General features: G+C 39.1%; 1 protein-coding gene across 3 annotated transcripts in view; it reads left to right on the top strand.

Moving 5' to 3' along the window:
* Positions 1–6554: 6554 nt before the first annotated feature.
* The window catches only part of rnf216.L (ring finger protein 216 L homeolog), a 78974-nt gene continuing 63763 nt past the window's right edge, over positions 6555–21765 (top strand). The window contains exons 1-4 of one of the 3 annotated variants that reach the window (XM_018233923.2): positions 6555–6687; positions 10662–10774; positions 12191–12321; positions 20139–20831. In XM_018233923.2, the coding sequence (XP_018089412.1) occupies positions 10720–10774; positions 12191–12321; positions 20139–20831 (879 nt within the window). In that variant the 5' untranslated portion in view covers positions 6555–6687; positions 10662–10719. 3 annotated transcript variants of the gene reach the window in all.

The following is a 21765-nucleotide window of genomic DNA, read 5'->3' as shown; positions in this document are numbered from 1 at the left end:
CCTGATGTAGAGAGTCATGTTCTGAGACAATTTGCAATTTTTTTTTCCAGCAATCTGGTTGCTAGGGTCCAAATTACTCTAGCAACCATTCATTGATTTAAATAAGAGACTGGAATATAAATAGGAGAGGTCTGAATAGAATTGGAAAGATGAGTAATACAAAGTAGCAATATCAATAAAGTTGTAGCCTTACATAGCATTTGTAAGGTTCCCATTTAGGAGCATAAGAAGAAGGTAAATAATAAAAAGTTGCTTAGAATTAGCTATTCTATAACATACTAAAAGTTAACTTAAAGGTGAACCACCCCGTTGAGAGTTATTTGCAAGGAATAGTCCCCAGCAGGATTTTTGTTTCAGCTGAGTCGTTATTGTTGCCACACTCAAAAATAGCATTGGCAATCTCTCTTTGATAGATACCCTCTAAGTCTAAGATATAATCATATTGACTGATTTGCTATTTTCACAATTTTATTGAAATGATTGCTCTGGCATTTTGTTGTTTTTATGCATTCCTTCCCTGACTGCTTTTCATATTTTGTGCACTAACCTGTGTAATGTAGTTTGCCTCTTAATTCTGCCGACTGATCCAGTTACCTGTTTTGTTTTTCTTTAATTATTATTTAAAACTGCTTCACCCAAAAGCTGTTCTAATTGAGCTAGGAATAGATAGGTGCCTTGATAAAGTAGCTGTAAAGAGCTAGTTGATATTTTAAAACTGGTGTTCCATGTAAATCTAAGTCCCCCAATTAATATTGTTTGTTGCTTGGAGTGTCCGACATCTCTTCAAATTTCAAAGATTTGGTTAAGACTAATTCGGCAGACTGGTCGTTTAACATCACTGCCATCCAGATAGCAGCAGTTAAAAAGCCCCTGCCTGTGTTGACAGGTGGGTAGAGGTATTTTTACCACTGCTGGTGGCAAAGAGCGGTGGTTAAAATACCCTGTGTGCCATACATTTAATACCGTGCAGAGAAAATATGTGAGCATTGGGAATCTGTGTTCTATTTTATATGCAGTGAAGAACCACATTATGCCTTGTTTAATGGGAAACTGAGCTACTACTTGTTGCATTTTGCAGTTCATTCAATGTAGCATTAACATGGTCTGTTTCATATTCGTCTGCCTTGTATTTCTCTGCAATCATATAATTTTTTTTTTGGGGGGGGGGGATCAGTATATTGTTAAGTGCAAAAACTGAGTCTTGACTCATAACTGCAGGTACTGTTTTATAACAAGTTATCCATTTCTAAACATAAGCTATACTTTTTCTCATAATCATAAAAAAAGTGAATTTGAGTGAGTATATGACATACATACACAAACACAGTCTGAAGTGGCACGCTCATAATAGCAGTAATGCCCAGATGCCCAAAATAATGAAATTAGGCACAACACAGGGCTTTCTGTTAGATTAGTAAAAGGATTTACTAGTGGTATTTAAAACACTTTGGTGAGGGCCCCCTTAGCTCGTTAATTGATTTTCAGATATAGGGAAATGGTATATCAGTCTTAGCTTCAATCTAGGACAGCAAATAATTTATTCCCCCAAATCCCCTAAACTGACTTTCAAGCTGGGCTTTCAGTAGTATTTAGGAGAGCAAATGGTCTTTCTCCTCCATTCTCCTGTGCCACTGCTCCAAGCCCCCTGGGGGCAACCCCACAGTTTGGAAACCACTGCTTTAAACCCTTTATGTATGGGGCAAGACCAAAAAAAACAGTGTGTCCCAATGAAAGATGTGTTCTGAGCATTTTTGTGAAACCTAGGGGAAGTAACTGACCTTTTTGTACCCTTAACCACTTCTTAACCATTATTTATTTTTTGTACAGTCTATAAATATTGCTGCTATTTTTTATTATGCCATCCCATTTATTTTTTATTACGAAAAATGTCTATTCATGTGTGCATTATATATATTTATAGATTGTGAGTGTATGTATGTATGTATACATAAATATGTACATGTATATGTACATACATACACACATATATATATATATATATACATACACATATATAAATACAGAGAGAGAGAGTGCGTGTCCAAATCAAATTATTTAAGGAATGAAGGAATGTGAATATTTAATATGCCTTTGGAACCAACTGAGGTAGTTGTATAAGAAGGTTGCAGTCTTTGTTGGTCATGTTGATTTTGTTATCTATTATATATATATATATATATATATATATATATATATATATATATATATATATATATATATATATATATATATATATATATATATATATATACATATACGCAATAAACTCTAAACCCTTTAAATAACAAATGATTGCATCATTTAAATGTGTTCTTTATTTTGTCTTTGGAAATGGAATGTTTAACTTTGCACTTTGTTATAAATATCTCACAATATTTTAAGTCTTAGTGCCCCAAATGTTGGTGATACAGTGTTAAATATTTAGCATTTGTTATATTTTAGCACACCACTCTCATCACTGTGGCCTCTTATTAGTAGTCTAGTAGTCTCTTCTCTACAACAACCATTGTGCATGGGGGGGGGGGTGGAAATACCAGCAGAGTTAAAGTGTAAATCACTGGGGGGTGCCTGACTAGGAAGGTGCAGTGGGTACGTTGTAATTGCTTCAAACATGGTATGGTGCTTGGGGCACCGCTGCAATGAGGTGAGTTGAGTAGCTTGTCTCAGACAGCAGCACCGAACAAGTACCATGGGGCGGCAAAAAGCAGCTCCTAGTAACTTTAAGAGCCAGATTTCTGGGTTTTTTTTTACCTGAAATGTGTCTCTTCTAGTGCAGGGAGCTTTATTGCACTCTCTGCGTTAGTAATGTGGCCCCCGTGGACCCCTTCTGGCACAGGAACGTTAAGGGCTGGGGGCGGCATTGCCCCGATGGTGCTTTAGAATAAAATACTGCTGGGCAGCGCAATATTTATGGAGATGAGCCCCAGCCCATGTAATGAGGTTTGCCTCATGGGTAGTCCAATATATATTAGCACCCAGTTTTTAACCTTGGTTCTCCTTAGGATTTCATTCTGAACATATGTTCTGACCCCAAATCCCCTGAATATGTATACTGGAGATGACTTCTTGGGAACTTATGAGTAACGACACCACATATTTGCAGGGACCTAAAAATATTTGGTATCTAGAAACAAAAACGTAAAGCAAATTATGTAGAGATTCCAAAATATGAGGTATAAGGTTGGTTTTCAAAATTGTGTTTATTAGTATTAATGAGACAATGCAGCCCCTGGGCTTAGTTTTAATCACTGGGCAATTTTGGATCAATAAGTATTAATTTTATCTTAGTTGGAAATTGTGTACACGGTACTGTTTACTTATTAGAAAGAAAAAGGAAATTATTTTTAAAAATCTGAATTATTTGATTAAAATGGAGTCTATGGGACATGGCCTTCCTTTAATTTGGAGCTTTCTGGATAACAGGTTTCTGGACAACAGATCCCATACCTGTATAGGCACAAACCCAGCTTTGCCATGAGTTTTTCTTCTTTTACATGGAGGAAGAGCGTGTATATGTATGTGCAAAATGTTATAAGGTTTGCTTACATGGAATTTGTCATCAAGAAATAATTCCAAATTATATTTTGTTAAATTACCAAAATAAACTTTAAACTGTTAAAGGGGTGGTTGACCTTTACCCTAACTTTTTTCCCCCCAGAGTTTTCTGAATATTGCATTTCTGGATTTGAGATCCCATGCCTGTATCACAACATTTAGACAAGTGCTTATTTAAAAAGTATAAATGTTAAGGCAGTAAAAAAAAAAAAGTGGCCTTGATATTTATTTTGTTCTAGGCTTTTGAATTTCTCCAATGGAGTTCCACATAGATGCAGAATCAATACTATGAGACTTTTTGCTCTTTGAGGCCCATTGATCAAAGGTCAAATTTCGAATTGATGTGAATTTTTTTTTTACTTTAATAAATTTGAATATACTCGAAATTCGAATGGGAGGTTAAAAAAAAAATGTGAACGTCTAAAACTCAATTTAATATTACCAACTTGGATCAAATTATAATCATGTTCGACTAAACTCGAATAGAGTGTTTTCTCCGAAAAAAAACTAGAATGTTAGGAAGGCTATTAACATCTTCACATAAGTCACTGGACCTCTCCCATTGACTTCTACATGAACTCGGCACATTTTAGGTGGCAAATTCGAATTGTTTCCAGGGTAAAGTTTTGATTAATCTTGAAATCAAATTGAGTTTCGATTATTCCCAATTCGAATTTTTGAGTTTTGACCAAAAATACAACGCGAAATTCGAATTTACTATTTGACCCTTGATAAATCTGCCCCTTGATTTCCCACTGGTATACTAAGAACTGTTTTTGCCAGTTAGAAAGGGCCAAAATGCTCTCATCTGCCCTGTGTTGTGAAAAATCTAGCCATTGTTTTTTTGTACATACACCACTGCTACCCACCAATGCAACCAGAAGAAAGAGCATAAAAACCCAAAGATTACTTTTGGTCAATATCCTGTACACTTCATTATTAGGACCAGAGTCAAGCCAAGGGTAAAAGATTACTTTTGGTCTGTTTCACCTAGTCTTCTACTAAGTAGGCATTGTTCTGTCCTGCATTTGCACAAAAAACACTGGGGACCCTCTGATGCCCCAAAATCATCACCCGATGGCTTCTTTTAAATCGGACCTTTTGTCACTAAATTGCGCAATTTCTGGCCCTTGTGTGCATAAATAATGTTGGGACTGCTATGGTAAAAAAAATAAAGAAAAATTAGAGGAAAAAGTGCCCCATTTGACCTATTATGACATATTAGAATCACTTCACAACTATTACTCCTCTATTCATCCGTAGTAGCTTAAAAATAGGGAAATTGATTATTTCAAATAACACTTATTGATCCACCTAAATTGGTGTATAAAGTGCAGGTGCTTATAGTTGATTTTGGTAACTAAAGTGCAGTGCAAGGATATCAATTAGTTCCTTTGAAGTGATAAAAAATTCTAATTAAAAAATCACTTAATTCAATTGAAGCGCCAATTCATTTAAGAATTCATCAGTAAACTAAATAAATAGAACAAAAGGATCTAAAGTGTTGTGCAGTAATTAATAAATAGATTTGATTCCTAAATGCATTCTAATAAATAAATAGAAAATGGAGTCGATAATTATAAATTGGTAGGCCATTTGCTCAGGTTTGTGAAGAAGAAGAGAGAGAAAATTATATAGAGAGTGGTGGAGATGTCCCAAAAGTTGCTGCCTAGTAATTTGTATTCCTGGGATACCACAAAGCTGGAGAAGGCAGGGTAACAGTGACTGTGGTCTCGTTGATTAAACTTGCCTTAAATCGGACCTGTCACCTACACATGAAAAGCTGTATAATGAAATTCCTTTGCAAATCAACCATGGGACCTAAGTTATTTTTTTCATTAAAACATCTATACTTGAAAACATCTATGTTGAAATATCTAAACTATCAATCAATAATTTCCTGCCCGCCTCTATGCCTTGAGGGCAGTCAATTACTTTCACTTTCCTTTGAGCAATTCTTAGATGTCACTGCTCTCCTCACATTCCCCCTCCCTCCTCAGGCTCTATAATTGTGTAGGGCACTGGGCATGAGGTCCCCAATTCTGGTGCATATACAAGATTTTGGGGTGATACACAACTTGTCTGAATAACACAATAATAACAGTGTCCACAAAATGGCTCCTGCCTGCTTGTTGTGATTGTGTAATTCCATGACTGAAGGAAACAAACTTTAAATAATAAATCCAGTAAATAAAGTTTTAGTTGCTCAACTAACATGATCAAAAAGAATTTGGAATTATGTCTTAGGGGGACTTGTCCACTTTAAGCTATAAAGAGCTAACAGACTAAAAAAAACACAAATCATCGGCCCCTTGGGAGTAAGTGAGTAGATTTGTGAAGAGAATGAGGCTCAAGTAGAGCTGAGCAAAAAGGCACCTAATCGCCACCTCGACACAAACATTGCCTGACCAAAATTATTTTTAAAAAGGTGCAGTATAAAGTTAGAACCAAATAAAGCACACAGACGCCAACACGTGTTTCGTTAAGATAGCTTTTTCAAGATCAAATTGAAAGATCAATTTCACCCGGAACCTGTTTACAAAAAAATCTTTTCTTTATTACGTTTTTTTGGGCACAATTTGGAGCTCTGAGTGAGTAGACAAAAAAACCACAAACTGTACATGGTTAAACATCTGATAGGGATGGTTAATGCTGGTAATCATAAAAAGCAAGTGTTTCTTTCCCCTTTATTTCCTGGCACAAGTAGGATCTAACAGAACATAAACATTAGGAGGAGAAATTCCAGTCAGAAGTTTGGCAACTATGCCACTATTACCAGCACCAACTAGAAAAAAAAACAGCCAAAGTTGGAAGAGTAGTGAGTTAAGAAAAACAATGTTTTAATTATCTTTGCTCAAATATTGGGAGTGGAGGGTCTACTGGCAGCGGATATAGCTGCCTGAAATACTGAGTCTGTTTAAGCTTATACGACACAAACTCAACCAATTATTAGTCACGCCCACAAAGGCGGCAGCATGGCACGTAGCTGCGCTTAGAAATTTCTTTGGCGGTGACGTCACAGTCTCGCGAGATTTAAGTTGTGACGTCCCGTTGAGCAGGCCGGCAGGAGCCGAGGAGCTGGACATTTAAATGGCGTTGCGGGACATTTAAACCGTGATCCCGGACTGAGGGGTGTGTTAAGAAAAGCGGGACTGTTGGGCGGTATGTCTTAGATGTTTACGACACACAGGGCGATTTTCAGGCATGTTGCCAGGCAGCTTAAAACTGCCGTGGCAGGTTCCTGAAATTGCCCTCTGCTGCCTCACTTTCATTTACGGTGTTCAACTTGGGTCACATGCACTGATTAATAGGAACGTGGAAGTAAATCTGCCTGAGCAACTGGTAAATAGAACTTGCTGCCCACGACCCCCATGCAACTCAATTATTCTATATATATATATATTTATATGTCCTGAGAAGTCTCCAGTCCTCGGAGATGCGTCTTTGTGTGAGCTGTCAGTGGAGTAGCAAAATATTAGCGCTGCGACGCTTTGTGGTCGTATATTTGGAACCATTAGTCGTACATGCCATTTTTTTTTCACCGTGCATTGGAAAGTGTTGAAAGCGGGACCAGAGTTAGTAAAACTTAGTAGGTTAATCCATTCATGTGAAAATGTTATGGGTCGATTACCTATAAGTTAATATTTAGTTTGACATTTATATCCTGAGACCATTTGCAACTGGTTTTCGTTCTTGGTTTTGTTTTTGTTGTTTTTCATATTTAGCTTTCTGTTTTGCTGCTCTCCAGTTCTGTATTTCAGTAGCTCTCTGGTTGCTAGTGTCTGCTAGGGGTTACATGAGCACTGAGGCAGCGGTTTAAATGAGAGACTTGAATAAGAAAAAGCAGAGGGCCTGAATTGAAAGAGAAAAAGTAATTTGACAGTGGGGGTCTGCGACCCCCGTTTGAAAGCTGTAGATGAAGCAGAGGAACTATTAAAAATTGCAATTGCAAAGGTGATAGGAATAGGACAATTTTAAGTTAACTTAAAGGGTTCCTGTCGCCCAAAAAAATTATTCAAAATCCTATTTTATCACAATGGTCAAGCAAAATGAACTTTAATTACACTATATAAATTATTTGAATCCTGTTTCATAATTCATAATTATAGCAAGCAGGCAGGAGCCATTATGTGGACACTTATTAAGACAAGCCTTGCATCCTCTCAGAATCTTGTTTGTGCATCAGAATGGGGGACCCGAAGTCCATCCCCATGCTCTGACTACACAATTAAATGGTGAAGAGAACTAGGGGAATGTGGGGAGCGCAGTGACATCTAGGAAGTGCTGAATGGAAAGTGAAAGTTATTGTCTACCCCCCCTCTATGCCTAAGGCATACAGGAGGGACAGACAATATTTGATTGACAGCCGAGATTTATAAAAGAGCTTACAACAGATATGAATGCTTTAATAAAAAATAGAAATTGGATTTCATTGTTAATTTGAAAAGGACTTTTATTATACAGATATTTGTGTCTGTGTGACAGTTCCACTTTAAAGGGCGACTACCCATATAATTGGTATGTATCAGCTCAGTGTTCAATTGATACGGAAACCTTTAAACAAACAATAAATGTAATTTCGACCCTACCAGGGCCCTCTCTACCTCCTGTATCAGTTATTGGTTGATTTTGTTTGCAAATCTGTATCTTCAGCATTTATACACGGCACTGCAGAATATGTTGGCGCTTTTACATTCCAATCATCCTTGTTCCTCTCAGGTGGGTCTTTTAAAGGGGTAGTTAATTTAAGTTAACTTTTAGTATGGTCTAGGTACTGATATATTGACTGTTCAAACTGGAATAATAAGGGCTTGACCAATGCACATTCCCTGGCCCTATGTTGTATTGGTGCTTAAGTTTTATTGTCAAGCCATCTGGCCATTCCAAAGTAAACCCCATTTGATTAATAGGTTGGCGTCATATTGGCACTGTTTATAAAAAGTATCTTGTCCACCATTTTATTTTGTTTTATGTGCTGCCTCAGAGATTTCCTGACAGGAAGTAATGCAGCTCTAAATGTTATAGGAAGAAATATGAAAGTAAAAGAGCTTAATCTGTTCACTTACTAGTATGTATGCCTGCCCTTGGTTTGTGTGTGAGCCAGGGGTCCGCTATTAGTACTGAAAATGTCAATTGTTTTTTATTTTGGATTGTCCAATGGCACATACTGCTAGAAAAGTATATTTTTATGAAAATGGTATATTTAGATTAGGCTTTGTTTTACACAACATTGCAGGTCTATTTAAATATATATATTTTTAAAGACCTGCAATGTTGAGGGTTATAGTTTTCCTTTAACAACTAGTGACAGAACCCACACTGGGATTGGTTAACATTAAGGGGCTTAAAGGAGAACTAAAGCCCCCCCCAATAAGAAAAGCCCCTAACTACTACCCTAGATAGTCCCCCCCCTCCATGCTTCCCCCCTCCTCATTACCCCTGAACGTGTCCCAAATACATTGCTCACTTATCAGTGTAGAGTAACCGCAGTGGAGCTCATGGATATCTTCTGGATCTTCGGTCTTCATCTGTAAGGGAGCTCCATATGGGCACATGTGCAGTTGGAGCAGTCTTCTATTTCATAGCAACTGTGCATGCTCCAAAAGTGTCGGAAAGGACTCTAAGAAGACTGCCCATGAGCTCCGCTGTGCTTACTCTGCATTGATACGTGAGAAATGTATTTGGGACACTTTCAGGGGTAATGAACTATCCAGAGGTAGGGTCTAGGGTAGTAGTTAGGGGCTTTTCTTATTGAGTGGTTTAGTTCTCTTTTAAAAAGGAATCAAGTAAAAAAAATGCTACATGTTTGGGGTTCTATACCAGCCCATGACAAAAACCAGCACAGTTGGCATCAAAATGTGATAATCCACCCTGTGGCATCATCTTAAAGGGGTGGTTCACCTTTAAGTTAACTTTTAGTATGTTATAAAATGGCAAATTATATGCAACTTTTCAATTGGTCTTCATTGTTTATTTTCTAAAGTATTTTAATTATTTGCATTTTTCTTTCTAGCTTTTAAAGGTGTTCACTTTTCGTCTGTTTACATAGCTGAGTGGCCAGTTATTAAGGTTTCCTTTTTATAAAAGAACCATTGATAGTATAACTATTGATGGATGGGTGACTCAGGAGTAAAGGAAAATAAATAAGAACAGATGAAAGTAAACATAGCTCCATGTCTGGGTGGTATTCATCTCAGGGTGCTAAAAGAGCTCAGTAATAAAAAAAATTTAAACTATGAGGAAAGACTTATCAAGGTCAGGGTTGTTTCCTCTGGAGAAAATGGCGCTTGTGAGGGGACCTAATTGCTCTACAGGTGTATTAGAGGGCATTATAGACAGAAGGGGATCTTTTTTCCAATAGAAAAGGTCAAAGAACCAGAGACCACACCTTTAGACTTGAGGAATTTAATTTTGTTTGAAGCAGAGTAGGTGTTCTTCAAGGCAAGGGCACTGAGGTTGTGGAATGCACTGCTGGGTGATATTGCTCTGGCAGATTATATTAATGCCTTTCAGAGTGTCTTGGATGACGATCGTCATAGCCTAGTGGTATCTTAAAGGGGATGTTCACCTTTGAGATGACGTAGAGAGTGATATTCTGAGACAATTTGCAATTGGTTTTAATTTTTTATTATTTAAGGTTTTTGAGTTATTTAGCTTTTTATTCAGCAACTCTTCAATTTGTATTAAAGCAATCTGGTTGCTAGGGTGCAAACTCCCCTAGCAACCATGCATTGATTTAAATAAGAGACTGCAATATGAATAGGAGAGGGACTGAATAGAAAGACAAGGAATACCAAGTAGCAATCACAATACATTTGTAGCCTTACAGAGCATTTGCTTTTTATTGAAAGCTGCAAAGAGTCAGAAGAAAAAGGCAAATAACTATAAAACAATAATGAAAACCAATATAAAAGTTGCTTAGAATTGGCCATTCTATAACATAATAAAAGTTACCTTAAAGGTGAACCACCTCTTTAAGATCTACTGTATGTATATACACACACACATGTACATTTGGAAGGGTTGAACTCTTTCATACCATATTAACTATGAAACTGTTGTCCTTTTTAACAAAGACAAAATTTCCCCCTCTTTTCTTGATTCAGGTCTCACTGGCTGAGGTTATTGTTTGTCAGCACTCACTGTGCTTTAAGCTGGCGAAAGATGGAGGAACGGGATGAGATGGCTGGAATAAATCCTTTATATCATAGAGGAAAAGGTATGTCATGTCTTATATGACCAATTTCCTATAGGCCTCACAAAAAGTTATTGAATGACTGTGCACGTGAATGGATACATTCTATAGTTCCATTTGTTCAAACCAGCAGCTCAATTATCTGCACTACAGAATAATCTGAGTACATTCAAAACAAGTCAGCAGTCCAATAAGGAGTCTCTGTATAATGAGCTCCCCCCAATAGGCTGTAGGGGATGGGCAGGTGTTGTTTATACAGAGAGCTTCTTAGCAATTGGAGATTTGTTTTGTTGAAGTAGAAGGTGACTTTACTTTCAGTTTTACAATGTACCCTGTTTAGGAAGGCAACCAGAAAAAAACATATTTCTTAATTAAAACCGTTAAAAGGTAAACATTTAAAATTAATATGCTCATTTTGCAGGAAAAGTGTTTTATTGCCCAGTGTTTATACTTATAGCACACATATTTTGAGACCTGTTTATACTGTGTAATCCCCTTTTTTATTTGAATTATCTAATAGAATGTTGTCATTTTATGTCATTTCGAATTCTTCTTTGCTTGTCATTACTTGTATTTGTCTTATAGCTTTGCGTGCCAGTAATTATATAAAAGCATCAGACTATTTTGGACACTATTTAGGACACCCATTCCTTGTGTGTTCGGTATTTTTTTGTGTATTTTTTTATGTGTTTGAGTGCACTTAAACAAATTAGCTAATTGTTTTTATTATCCACAAGCACCCCTAGGTCTTAATTCATTTTTAAATTCTTGTTGGATAACCTGCCTTTATCAATACTGAATCTGCCACTTTGTTGACAGGTTCCAAGTAATGACTTTAAAGGGGTAGTTTACCACTGATTAACTTTTAGTATGTTGTAAACAAAACTTAAGGTCTGCATGTGTATGGACAAACACTTAATGAGCAGTTCTTAAGGTGGAAATGTAAAATTCCAGTAGATTTTTTGAAGTACTGTACCAACAGTAGAGGCAGCCTTACGCCTTTCGTGTTTAAGTGATAGTTATGATACTTGAATACTGACAAAAAACAACATGAAATTAATCAATCATAAAAAGCAACTCAAGTAAATTTGAAGTATAGTAAAAGTCTTCTGAGAATCCCAGTTTGCAGTTACTGTTGATCTCCATAGGCTGCTAACTCCTTTCATAATTTGGCTCCACATCAACCGGTTTCTTTGTTCATTGAAGTGCTAATTGCAATTGTTTACACTCGTAATTGGGTAGTTGCTAGTATCTTTGGAGTTATTTGTAATGCAAGTGGCTGCTGTATGATATCTATTTTATACACTTCAGCTAGTGACATAATAGCAGCAAAATATTTATAAAATACATGGGTAGCCTACAATGAAGATCTGTGATTAATAAGGTATTTTTCATGTTAGATTGTCTGTTTATAGTGCCTCGTTTATTTTATTCCTGCAGACTGGGATACGCACAGGAATGATGCACCAGTCACTATATCTGATGACTCAGATGATGATCTGTCTTTTGTCCTTTGCAAGCCAGCACAGGACTATGAGGAAGAGGAAGAAGATGATGTTGTTATTTTAGAGGTAGGTATAGAATGTAGGTATTTTAAATTGGCATATAGTAGACATAACATACGAGCACTCACCCCAGACAAAGTCCCGTGCATCCAGACAAACACCATTGCTGCATGAAGATAATGTCCCCGGAATTGGACGAACTGGACAGCAACGAAGGCAATTGGTATGGAGCACACGGTGGTCCAGCAATAAAACTCTGTTTATTAAATATCCATTAAAACCGTCCGTACATTACATGGATGTTGTAACCCCCACAATTGACGCGTTTCGTGACGTCTTGCACTTCCTCATTGGCATGTTGTAGTTACAAATACATTTAAAAAACTGTATGGGTGCATATGAAGCTGTAGCAATTCAACTGAAGATTTTGGAATTGAACCTGGGTGTCACAGTTCGCAAAACTGTCAAATTCCTTTAAAAAAAAAAAAGTCTAAACTAACCAACAAATATTACTTCTTTGCTCCATATACAAAACCCTTGAGTGTGCCATTTAGACTCTATTTTCTGCCTAATGTTGAAGTTAACAAAAAAATCTGAAGGCCTGCATTAACCACAAATGTACCTTATTGTACCAACTAAAATAGATGCAAGTGTTGCACAGAAATGGAGACCCAAAAAACCCCAGGAACTGCACTAAATGTTTACCTCTTAAACAGGACCTGTTGGAGTGTTTTTATGGTAGACTTAAAGGGATACTGTCATGGGAAAAATGTTTTTGTTTTTTCAAAAAGCATCAGTTAGTAGTGCTGCTCCAGCAGAATTCTGCACTGAAATCCGTTTCTCAAAAGAGCAAACAGATTTTTTTTATATTTCATTTTAAAATCTGACATGAGGCTAGACATATTGGGGTATATTTATCAAAGAATGAAGTTAGATGTCGCCACAGTCCACTAATGTTAATTACCGCCCCTCTCAATTAATTTCTATGGGATTTTTAAAGGCGTATTTACCAAATGGTTGAACTTTCACCGTTCGATAAATACGCCTTTAAAAATCCAATAGAAATGAATGCAGAGAGGCGTTATTTCACTCTAGCGGACTGTGGTGATCTCTAACTTCACTCTAACACCCCATTGTCTGTTTCCCAGCTGCCCCCAGTTATGTGACTTGTGCTCTGATAACCTTCAGTCACTCTTTACTGCTGTACTGCCAAGTTGGAGTGATATCACCTCTTTTCCCCCCAGCAGCCTAACAGAACAATGGAAAGGTAACCAGATAACAACTCCCTAACACAAGATAACAGCGGCCTGGTAGATCTAAGAACAACACTCAATAGTAAAATCCAGGTCCCACTAATACACATTCAGTAACATTGAGTAGGAGAAATAACAGCCTGTCAGAAAGCAGTTCCATCCTAAAGTGCTGGCTCTTTCTGAAAGCACATGACCAGGCAAAGGCAGGGGTGCCATCTATCACCACTGCTGTTTGCAATTGCTATGGAGCCCATGGAGAACCGCATTAAGTACTCCCTGAGGGAGGATGGGTTGAAAATAGGTCCAAAAAAAAGATGATCTCTATGTATGCAGATGATACACTCCTGTACCTAGCTAACTCAGATCGGGCCCTGCCACTGGCCATAAAGGTGATTAATACGCATAGAAACTACTCATGACTTAAAATTAACTGGTCCAAATCAGTACTTTTCCCAATTGATCCCCTTCCACCAAATTCCCCCTCACATCAACAAGGCCTAAAATGGGTAGAGACCTTCAAATACCTAGGAATATGGATTCATAAGGACTTAAACAGATTTCTAGAACTTAATATATACCTGGTCCTCAGATTCATAGAACAGAAAATGGAAGCTTGCGCTAACTTCCCTTATCCCTCATGGGACGTATTAATCTGTTAAAAATGGTGATCTTTCCAAAACTAACATATATTTCGGCAAGCCCAGATGGAATACCAAAAGAAACCTTTACAAAACTAAAAAGTCTCATGCTCTCATTCCTCTGGAATGGCAAATTCCCTAGGCTCGCACTGCACACTTTACAACTACCGACAAATCTGGGAGGTCTGGCAGCACCAAACCTCTTTCTATACTACCTGGCATCACAAATAACGGTGGCACGACAATGGACAACACCAAATGTAACTAATGCATCAACACTTTTAGAAGCTCAGGTATTGGGATCCCTGGAGGAGCTTAAAAATCTATATCGAGGCACAACATACACTAAACCAGGGGTACCCAAAAGATATATCTAGAACTACCAGACCTTTAGCTGGTGATCAGTAGAACTCAAGACACTGTCAACAAACCGCTTGTCTAAATCACCCTCCTGTTTCATGCTTTTCATTCAGATATTTATTAGGTTAAGGTTACATAATAAATAGTTGTTTGTGAAATATAGCAATATAAATTCTCTCATAAATCAATATAAAAGTAATAGTTTCCATGGAACAGAATGCTAACAATGCTTTTATGGATGCAGATCATAATGGGATAACCTCTCGAATAGTAGACCTCACATTAGTAAAGTATGTGCACTCCTACACTAAACAATGCTCTCCACTAATGAAAGCCACGGTAAAGGCTTGGCAAACAACTCTCCAGTTCTTGCCAAAACCACTACAACACAGCTCAAACTACACCCCACTGTGGGGTAACCCACAATTAAAACATTTACGTAGCATACCGGACCCACAAGTGAGCAAGGTACAATATCATGTACATAGCTGATGTCACAGAGGATGGCAAGCTATTATCATATCAATTTCTAAACAAACGTTTGCACTTCCCAATCACATGTTTTTTCGCTACTTGCAGCTAAGGCATGCTTGGGAAGCCCAATTTGGGAAATTACCCATAGACACTTTATCGAGAGGGCTGGAGCCGGGAATACCTACAACAGAGCTAAAAATACCTTTGTCATATTTCTATGCAAAATTAGTACAGGCAGGCAGCACCCCACTCAGAAAGCTGAGAGCCGAATGGCAACAAGATATCCCGCAGATTACAGAGGAGCTATGGGAAAACATTCTTGATACAACATTTGAGGGGGTCATTAGCAGTAAGGACAAAATGACACAATTAAATTACCTGCATAGATTATACCTTACTTCTCAAAGGCAAAATAAACTTAACCCTGACTCGACTCTAGAATGTCCTAGATGTTGACATGCTTTAGCAAACTTTATACACATGATATGGAACTGCCCAATTATACACTCATTCTGGGGGAAAGTGATAGAACAAATCCATATCAAAATGGAAATCAAACTTCCCATGGACCCCTTGGTGTTGATATAAAATCAGACAGAAGACATATCTCACAGAAGGGCGCACTGCACCCGGATATCTATACTTAAGGCGAGGACCTTCTTTGCAATTCTGGGAACAACTTGTTGAGAAAGCTATTCCTTTGTATAAGCTTACATACATAAAAGGGGTTGTCCGGAGAACTTTAAAAAAGTCTGGGAACTCTGGACTGGAGATGACTCCTAAGTGAGAACATGCTAACCAAAGCACAATTCTGCAGGCCAGGCACACAATAGAATAACATAAAACGCCACATAATTGCACAAGAGAGGACAGTGAGGAGTGATGGGGGGGGAAGAGGACTACAGATAGCAACCCAGGGGGAACTTAGATTGATAGACCTCAATCTGACATACCCTTTTTAGTATGAAAGGCGGAACAAAGGGACACCACAATCATTTCTTTGTTTTAAAATAGCTTTATTATATTTTCATGTAACTATATACAACAAGGTTCTTTTTGAAATGGTAAGGAATATGTATAGGTAAATCTAAAAACAACTGGCCTTGCGGAGTAATCAATGAAGACGTTTCACTACTCATCCGAGCAGCTTCTTCAGTTCAACTGGCTGGTATGAGAAGTTCTCGTCATAAAAACTCTTCCACTAATCCAATCACAATGGCACATTGTAACTCTTCAAAGAAGTGACATCTGAAGAAATTCACAGAGGTGTTGATTCTGTGTAGTTACTGTGATAGGATTATCCAATGTGTCATGCAACTCCTAGAAACAGTGTTACTTGTGAGAGTTACATCAATGGATGTGTGAAGTGTTCTGAAACCACCGGGGTACAGATGTTGGAACAATATTGTATGTATCAGACAGGTCCCCGCCTCTGTTCAGGGATGGTTTCTTCACCTTGACATGAATCACCTCTTTCACGCCTCATTCAAACCAGCGGTCTTATTTATCCAAGATTTGGACCTTGCTATTTTCAAAGGAGTTTCCCTTGTCTTTTCATAGTCATATTGCCATTCATTTTGGAGAGAATACTCTAAAACTGGTTCGGGAATATGAAAGAACAGCAAGAAAAGTGGCGGACTATAGAAACCATCTACGCTTTAATCTCAGATGCAGACATCAGGGACTCACCCTTGTAGCCTACGCCTGGGTTCCACTGTAAAAAGTCACAGAGCCAACAAAAAGCCCAAAAACATCTACTAAATGAATCGGTCAGACAGATCAACTTTACCATTGATGCCCTTAAGCAGAACGTTGAACATCTGAAACTGAGTCTGGCAAAAGAACTGCCTGATGGAACTCTGTAAAGGGTGGTTGTGTTTGTTGAACATGCACAAATTGTCCAACACATTAAGAGTAAGGAGCGACAAATAAGCAAATTCACTACATTACTGTCACGAAGCAGCAGTTGGAAAAGGACTGAAGAACTAACCTGGAGGCAGAAAGACGAGACACCAAAGAACACCAAAGACACGTGATTTAGGAACCTGTCAGGGTACTAACTCAGCCTGAAAAGGACTTGCTCAGTGTCGGACTGGCCCACCAACCAACCGATACCAGGAAAACTCCCGGTAGGCCCAGGTGTCAGTGGGCCCTCATGCTGCTAAACTTTTGGCCTATTTCATGGCCATTCCCTATTTCTATGAGAACAAAGAGGCTAAATTGATGGAAAAATACATTATAGTATGTAAAGAATAGAGACTAGGAGAATAGAGGTTGAGTGAGGAGAGGAAGAATAATAGTACTGAGGGTGGGCCCCTGGTCTAAGGTTTTTGGGTGGGCCCCTGGTGTCCCAGTCCGACACTGGACGTGCTAGCCAAAGGGTTAAACTATGCAGTGACACCACAACACATCCCAGTAGTTGAAATCATCACAGCCACAGAATCTGCTATGAAAAATAATCACTTGAAAAGAAGCAGAACAACTCCAGCTAAAAGTGTCAGCTGCTTTGTCAAGTGCCAGAACACCTCCCTCTAACCTTACCACACAAGAGAGGAGAGTGCTCAGTTCTCTGAGTAAGAACCCGAACATCACTATCCTGCCAGCAGAAGGAGCCCACTAAGACCCATTGTCCGCAGCATAAATTCAGTGACATACAGCATTGCAAAATTCTTGGCCTAACGGCTTAGCCCCATTGGTAGGCAATACAGTGCATCATATCCAGAATGCCAAAGAGTTTGTAACCAAGATTCACGGAGTTACACTAGAGGCAGAAGAAACAATGGTATCATATGATGTCACTTCATGTTCACATGTATACCTACTACAGAGGCAATTGAGACTGTAAGAAATCGACTGCAACAAGATAACACCGTCAGCAGCAGAACGAAGCTCAGTCCCAACCAGGTATGCTTGTTGCTAGATTTGTGACTTAACACCACATACTTAAAGTACAAGAACCTTTTTTATAGACAGAAACATGGCTGTGCAATGGGTTCTCCAGTCTCTCCCATTGTAGCAAACTTGTACATGGAGGAAGTGGAAAGGAGGGCCTTACTTACTTTCCAGGGAACTACACTAAGTCACTGGTTCAGATATGTGACACTTGGGTTAAAATCAGATCCAATGAAGTGGCGGCCTTTACTGAACACAATAACTCAGTGTACAAGTACATCAAGTTCACAAGGGAAGATGTCCACGAGAACAAACTTGCCTTTTTGGACTGTTTGATATGCATCCAAGAGGGGGGTAACTTGAAGACGGAAGTATACACAAAACCCACTCATACGGATCAATATCTGTTGTTTGATTCCCACCATCCGCTGGAACTGGGTGTCATTAGAACACCACAGGGCGGAATGTGTGGCAACTGATACAGAGTCTAAAGACAAAGGGCAAAAACATCTTTGAAAGTGCGTGGCTACCCAGGCTGGGCATTTGTCAAAACCGCAGTAACCATGCCCAACAGGAACACCAATAGAAATAACCGCCCGGAGACACATAGTAGGCAAAACATAGTCATCCCATATGTAGTTGGAGTGTCAGAGAAACTCCGGAGGATTTTCAACAAACACCACGTCCCTGTATACGGAGTCCAGTGTAGCGAGGAGTGCACAGATCTATATATTGGGAAGACAAAACAACTGCTCTCCAAGCGAATGGCTCCGCATAGGAGGGTGAACTCTACAGGGCAAAACTCGGCTGTTTTTCTACACCTAAAAGACAAGGGACACTCCTTTGAAGATAGCAAGGTCCAAATCTTGGCTAAAGAAGAACGCTGGTTTGAATTAGGTGTGAAAGAGGCCATTCATGTCAAGGTGGAGAAACCATCCCTGAACAGAGGCGGGGGCCTTCGACACCACCTGTCTGCTACATACAATGCTGTTCTAACTTCTGTACCCCGGTGGTTTCAGAACACTTCACACATACATTCATGCAACTCTCACAAGTAACACCTGTTTCTAGGAGTTGCATGACACATTGGATAATCCTATCACAGTAACTACACAGAATCTACACCTCTGTGAATTTCTTCAGATGTCACATCTTTGAAGAGTAAAGGTGGCCATACATGGATAGATCCGCTCGTTTGGCGATGTCGCCAAACGAGCGGATCTCCCTCCGATTTGCCCACCTTGAGGTGGGCATTATCGGGCAGATCCGATCGTGGGCCCTAGGGCCCAACGATCGGATCCTAGCATTCGGCAAACGGGTGGTCGGATCGCGGGACCGCATCAACGAACAGATGCGGCCCCGATCCGACGGGATTTATAAACCCATCCGATCGAGATCTGCCCGACTTTCGGCCAGATCTCGATCGGGGAAGCCCGTCGGGGGCCCCCATACACGGGGCCAATAAGCTGCCGACACAGTCAGTCGGCAGCTTTTATCGTCCCGTGTATGGCCACCTTTACAATGTGCCATTGTGATTGGATTAGTGGAAGAGTTTATATGACGAGAACTTCCCACACCTTCAGTTGAACTGAAGAAGCTGCTCGGATGAGTAGTGAAACGTCTTCAGTGATTATTCAGCAAGTCCAGGTTTTTTTTTGTTTTTTTTTAGATTTACCTATACTAGATATGCCATGACCAGGATGAATGAAAATCTTAGTCATAAGTAATATGTACAACTGTTCATTCTACTTTTTATGTAATACACTGTACATTTGCTTAATAAAAAGGAAAGTTAAAAAAAAATGTGATTTATAAAAAATGTAATAAATAAATAAAAATGTGATGCCTGCTGTCATTACTATTACTTGTGATGAATCCTGACTGTTGACAAAATTGCCCCTGAACTGCCCCCCCCCCCGAGTCTGAAGGAGCAAAGTGTGTTAAGAGCAGCTTTGGACTATCCCACTGGAATGGGGGAGTGCAATCATTCCATAAGGTGAAGAACAAATGTAAACTGTTCTCATACCTATAGAAGGTACTCCTGCCCAGTTTAGAGTGCTAGTAGGGCTAAGTAGTAATGGACTGGGGGCTGGTTAAGGGCATTTTTGGCAAAAGAAAACATCCTGTACTTGATTTCAAGTGATCACCAACATGTTCCTATAATTGATGGCGATGTGCCAATATCACTTGTGAGCTGTAACTGTAAAAATACACAAATGATGGATGTATAATAAATAAATTTAATAAAATGTTCACTTTGCTTTAGGACAGACAACAAAAACACACTCGTCCTGGCCTCATTCGACCAGCGGCTGCATGGCACAGCGGGGACCCATCTGTTAGTGGAAGTCGTCGGCCTTTGTGCAGGAAGAGTCTACATAGCCAGCTTTCTAGAAATAATGAGAAGGCTGAATCTAAAGGAGAGCGACATCATGTGGGTAGAACCCTTTTGAATAACAGAGTTCCAGACCAGGATCAGGATCTCCATTTAACTGCTACAAAATCTGATTCTTCGGGGCCTTCTGTAAATAATGAGACTATTACTCACAGGTCTGTGGGTAAACATGTTGAACTGGTGCCTGGTGTTGTGTTGCCATCTGTTCTTAAGAACTCGCTTTCTGAACACCCATTTCGTCACTCTGTTCTTCAGGAAGGGTTAAGTAGAAATTGCCATGCATCACTGCAGAAAAATCCTTCAGTAAGGAATAAAGATGTTCAAGATGACTTCCTAGGGCCAGCTTTTCTCAGGACACAGCCAGCGGAGGACGGAATTCCTGGACCATTATCCCCTCCAATTGCCCATCCTCCAGATACACAAGAAGCAGGGCAAGGTACTCATACAGCAAATGACCTGCCAAAACAAGCACAAGGACCAACGGAGTTACGCCCTGGCGATCTTCCTGATCAAGGAGCTGCAGGACTTGATTATGAGCTGATATCTGACCTCATTAAGGAAACTGTGAGTACTTTTTAAAAAAAATTGTCTGATGCACCTTTTAATGTGTGTAAAAGTGAAGTAGACTTTTGTGATGCAACAGACGCAATAAAGGTAGCAAGCCATTCATTTCAGTGGCAAAAACTCTGTGGATTTGTATGCAAAAGTTTGTTGCATTGCTGTAGTGTGTCTCATAAACTGACTAGATATAGATTTATTGTTATTAAAATTATAGATGTATTTTAAAGATTTGCTTGTTAGGTAAACAATGTGGGCACGGTCAGTCTGTGGATAGAACTTTAGGGATGTGAACAGAGGTGTTACAAGTGTGAACAATGCAGGGGGATTACATTTGTGAACAGTGCAGGAGTTTACTGAATTTGAGGCATAAACAATGAAGGGGTCAGTTAATCTCTGTAGTGATACCTTTTAAATTTATTATTATTTATTATTAACATGTATTTATATAGCGCCAACATATTGTGTAGCACTGTAGAGTAAATGTGATTATACAACTAAATCACATGAATTATATACATAGAACATATGGAGTTACATACATCACAATCAATACAGGTACAAAAAGGTGAGGAAGGCCCTATGCATAGGCATACACTCTAAAGGGAAGGGAGTAATACACAAGGTGTGGGAGTGGGCAAGATCTAATTAAGTGGGTGAGAAATGTGGTACTGTGTGGTGTTGCGTTTGGTAGTTAAGCAGAGTGAGGGTAGGCTTCTCGAAAGAAGTGCATTTTAAGAGATTTCTTGAAAGCAGAAAGGTTGGGAGAAAGTCGGACAGACCGTGGGAGAGAGTTCCAGAGGAGGGGTGCAGCCCTTGCAAACTCTTGAATGTGAGGAGGTAATGAGAGATGAGTTGAGTAGAGGAGCGTAGTAAGCGGTTGGGTGAGTATATAGAGATGAGTTCAGAGATGTAGGGTGGGGCAGAGTTATGAAGTGCT

Source organism: Xenopus laevis, chromosome 9_10L, assembly GCF_017654675.1.
Source record: "Xenopus laevis strain J_2021 chromosome 9_10L, Xenopus_laevis_v10.1, whole genome shotgun sequence".
Classification (NCBI taxonomy): Eukaryota; Metazoa; Chordata; class Amphibia; order Anura; family Pipidae; genus Xenopus; species Xenopus laevis.
The sequence above is the reverse complement of the archived record's forward strand: the minus strand, read 5'-3'. Positions and strand labels throughout refer to the sequence as shown.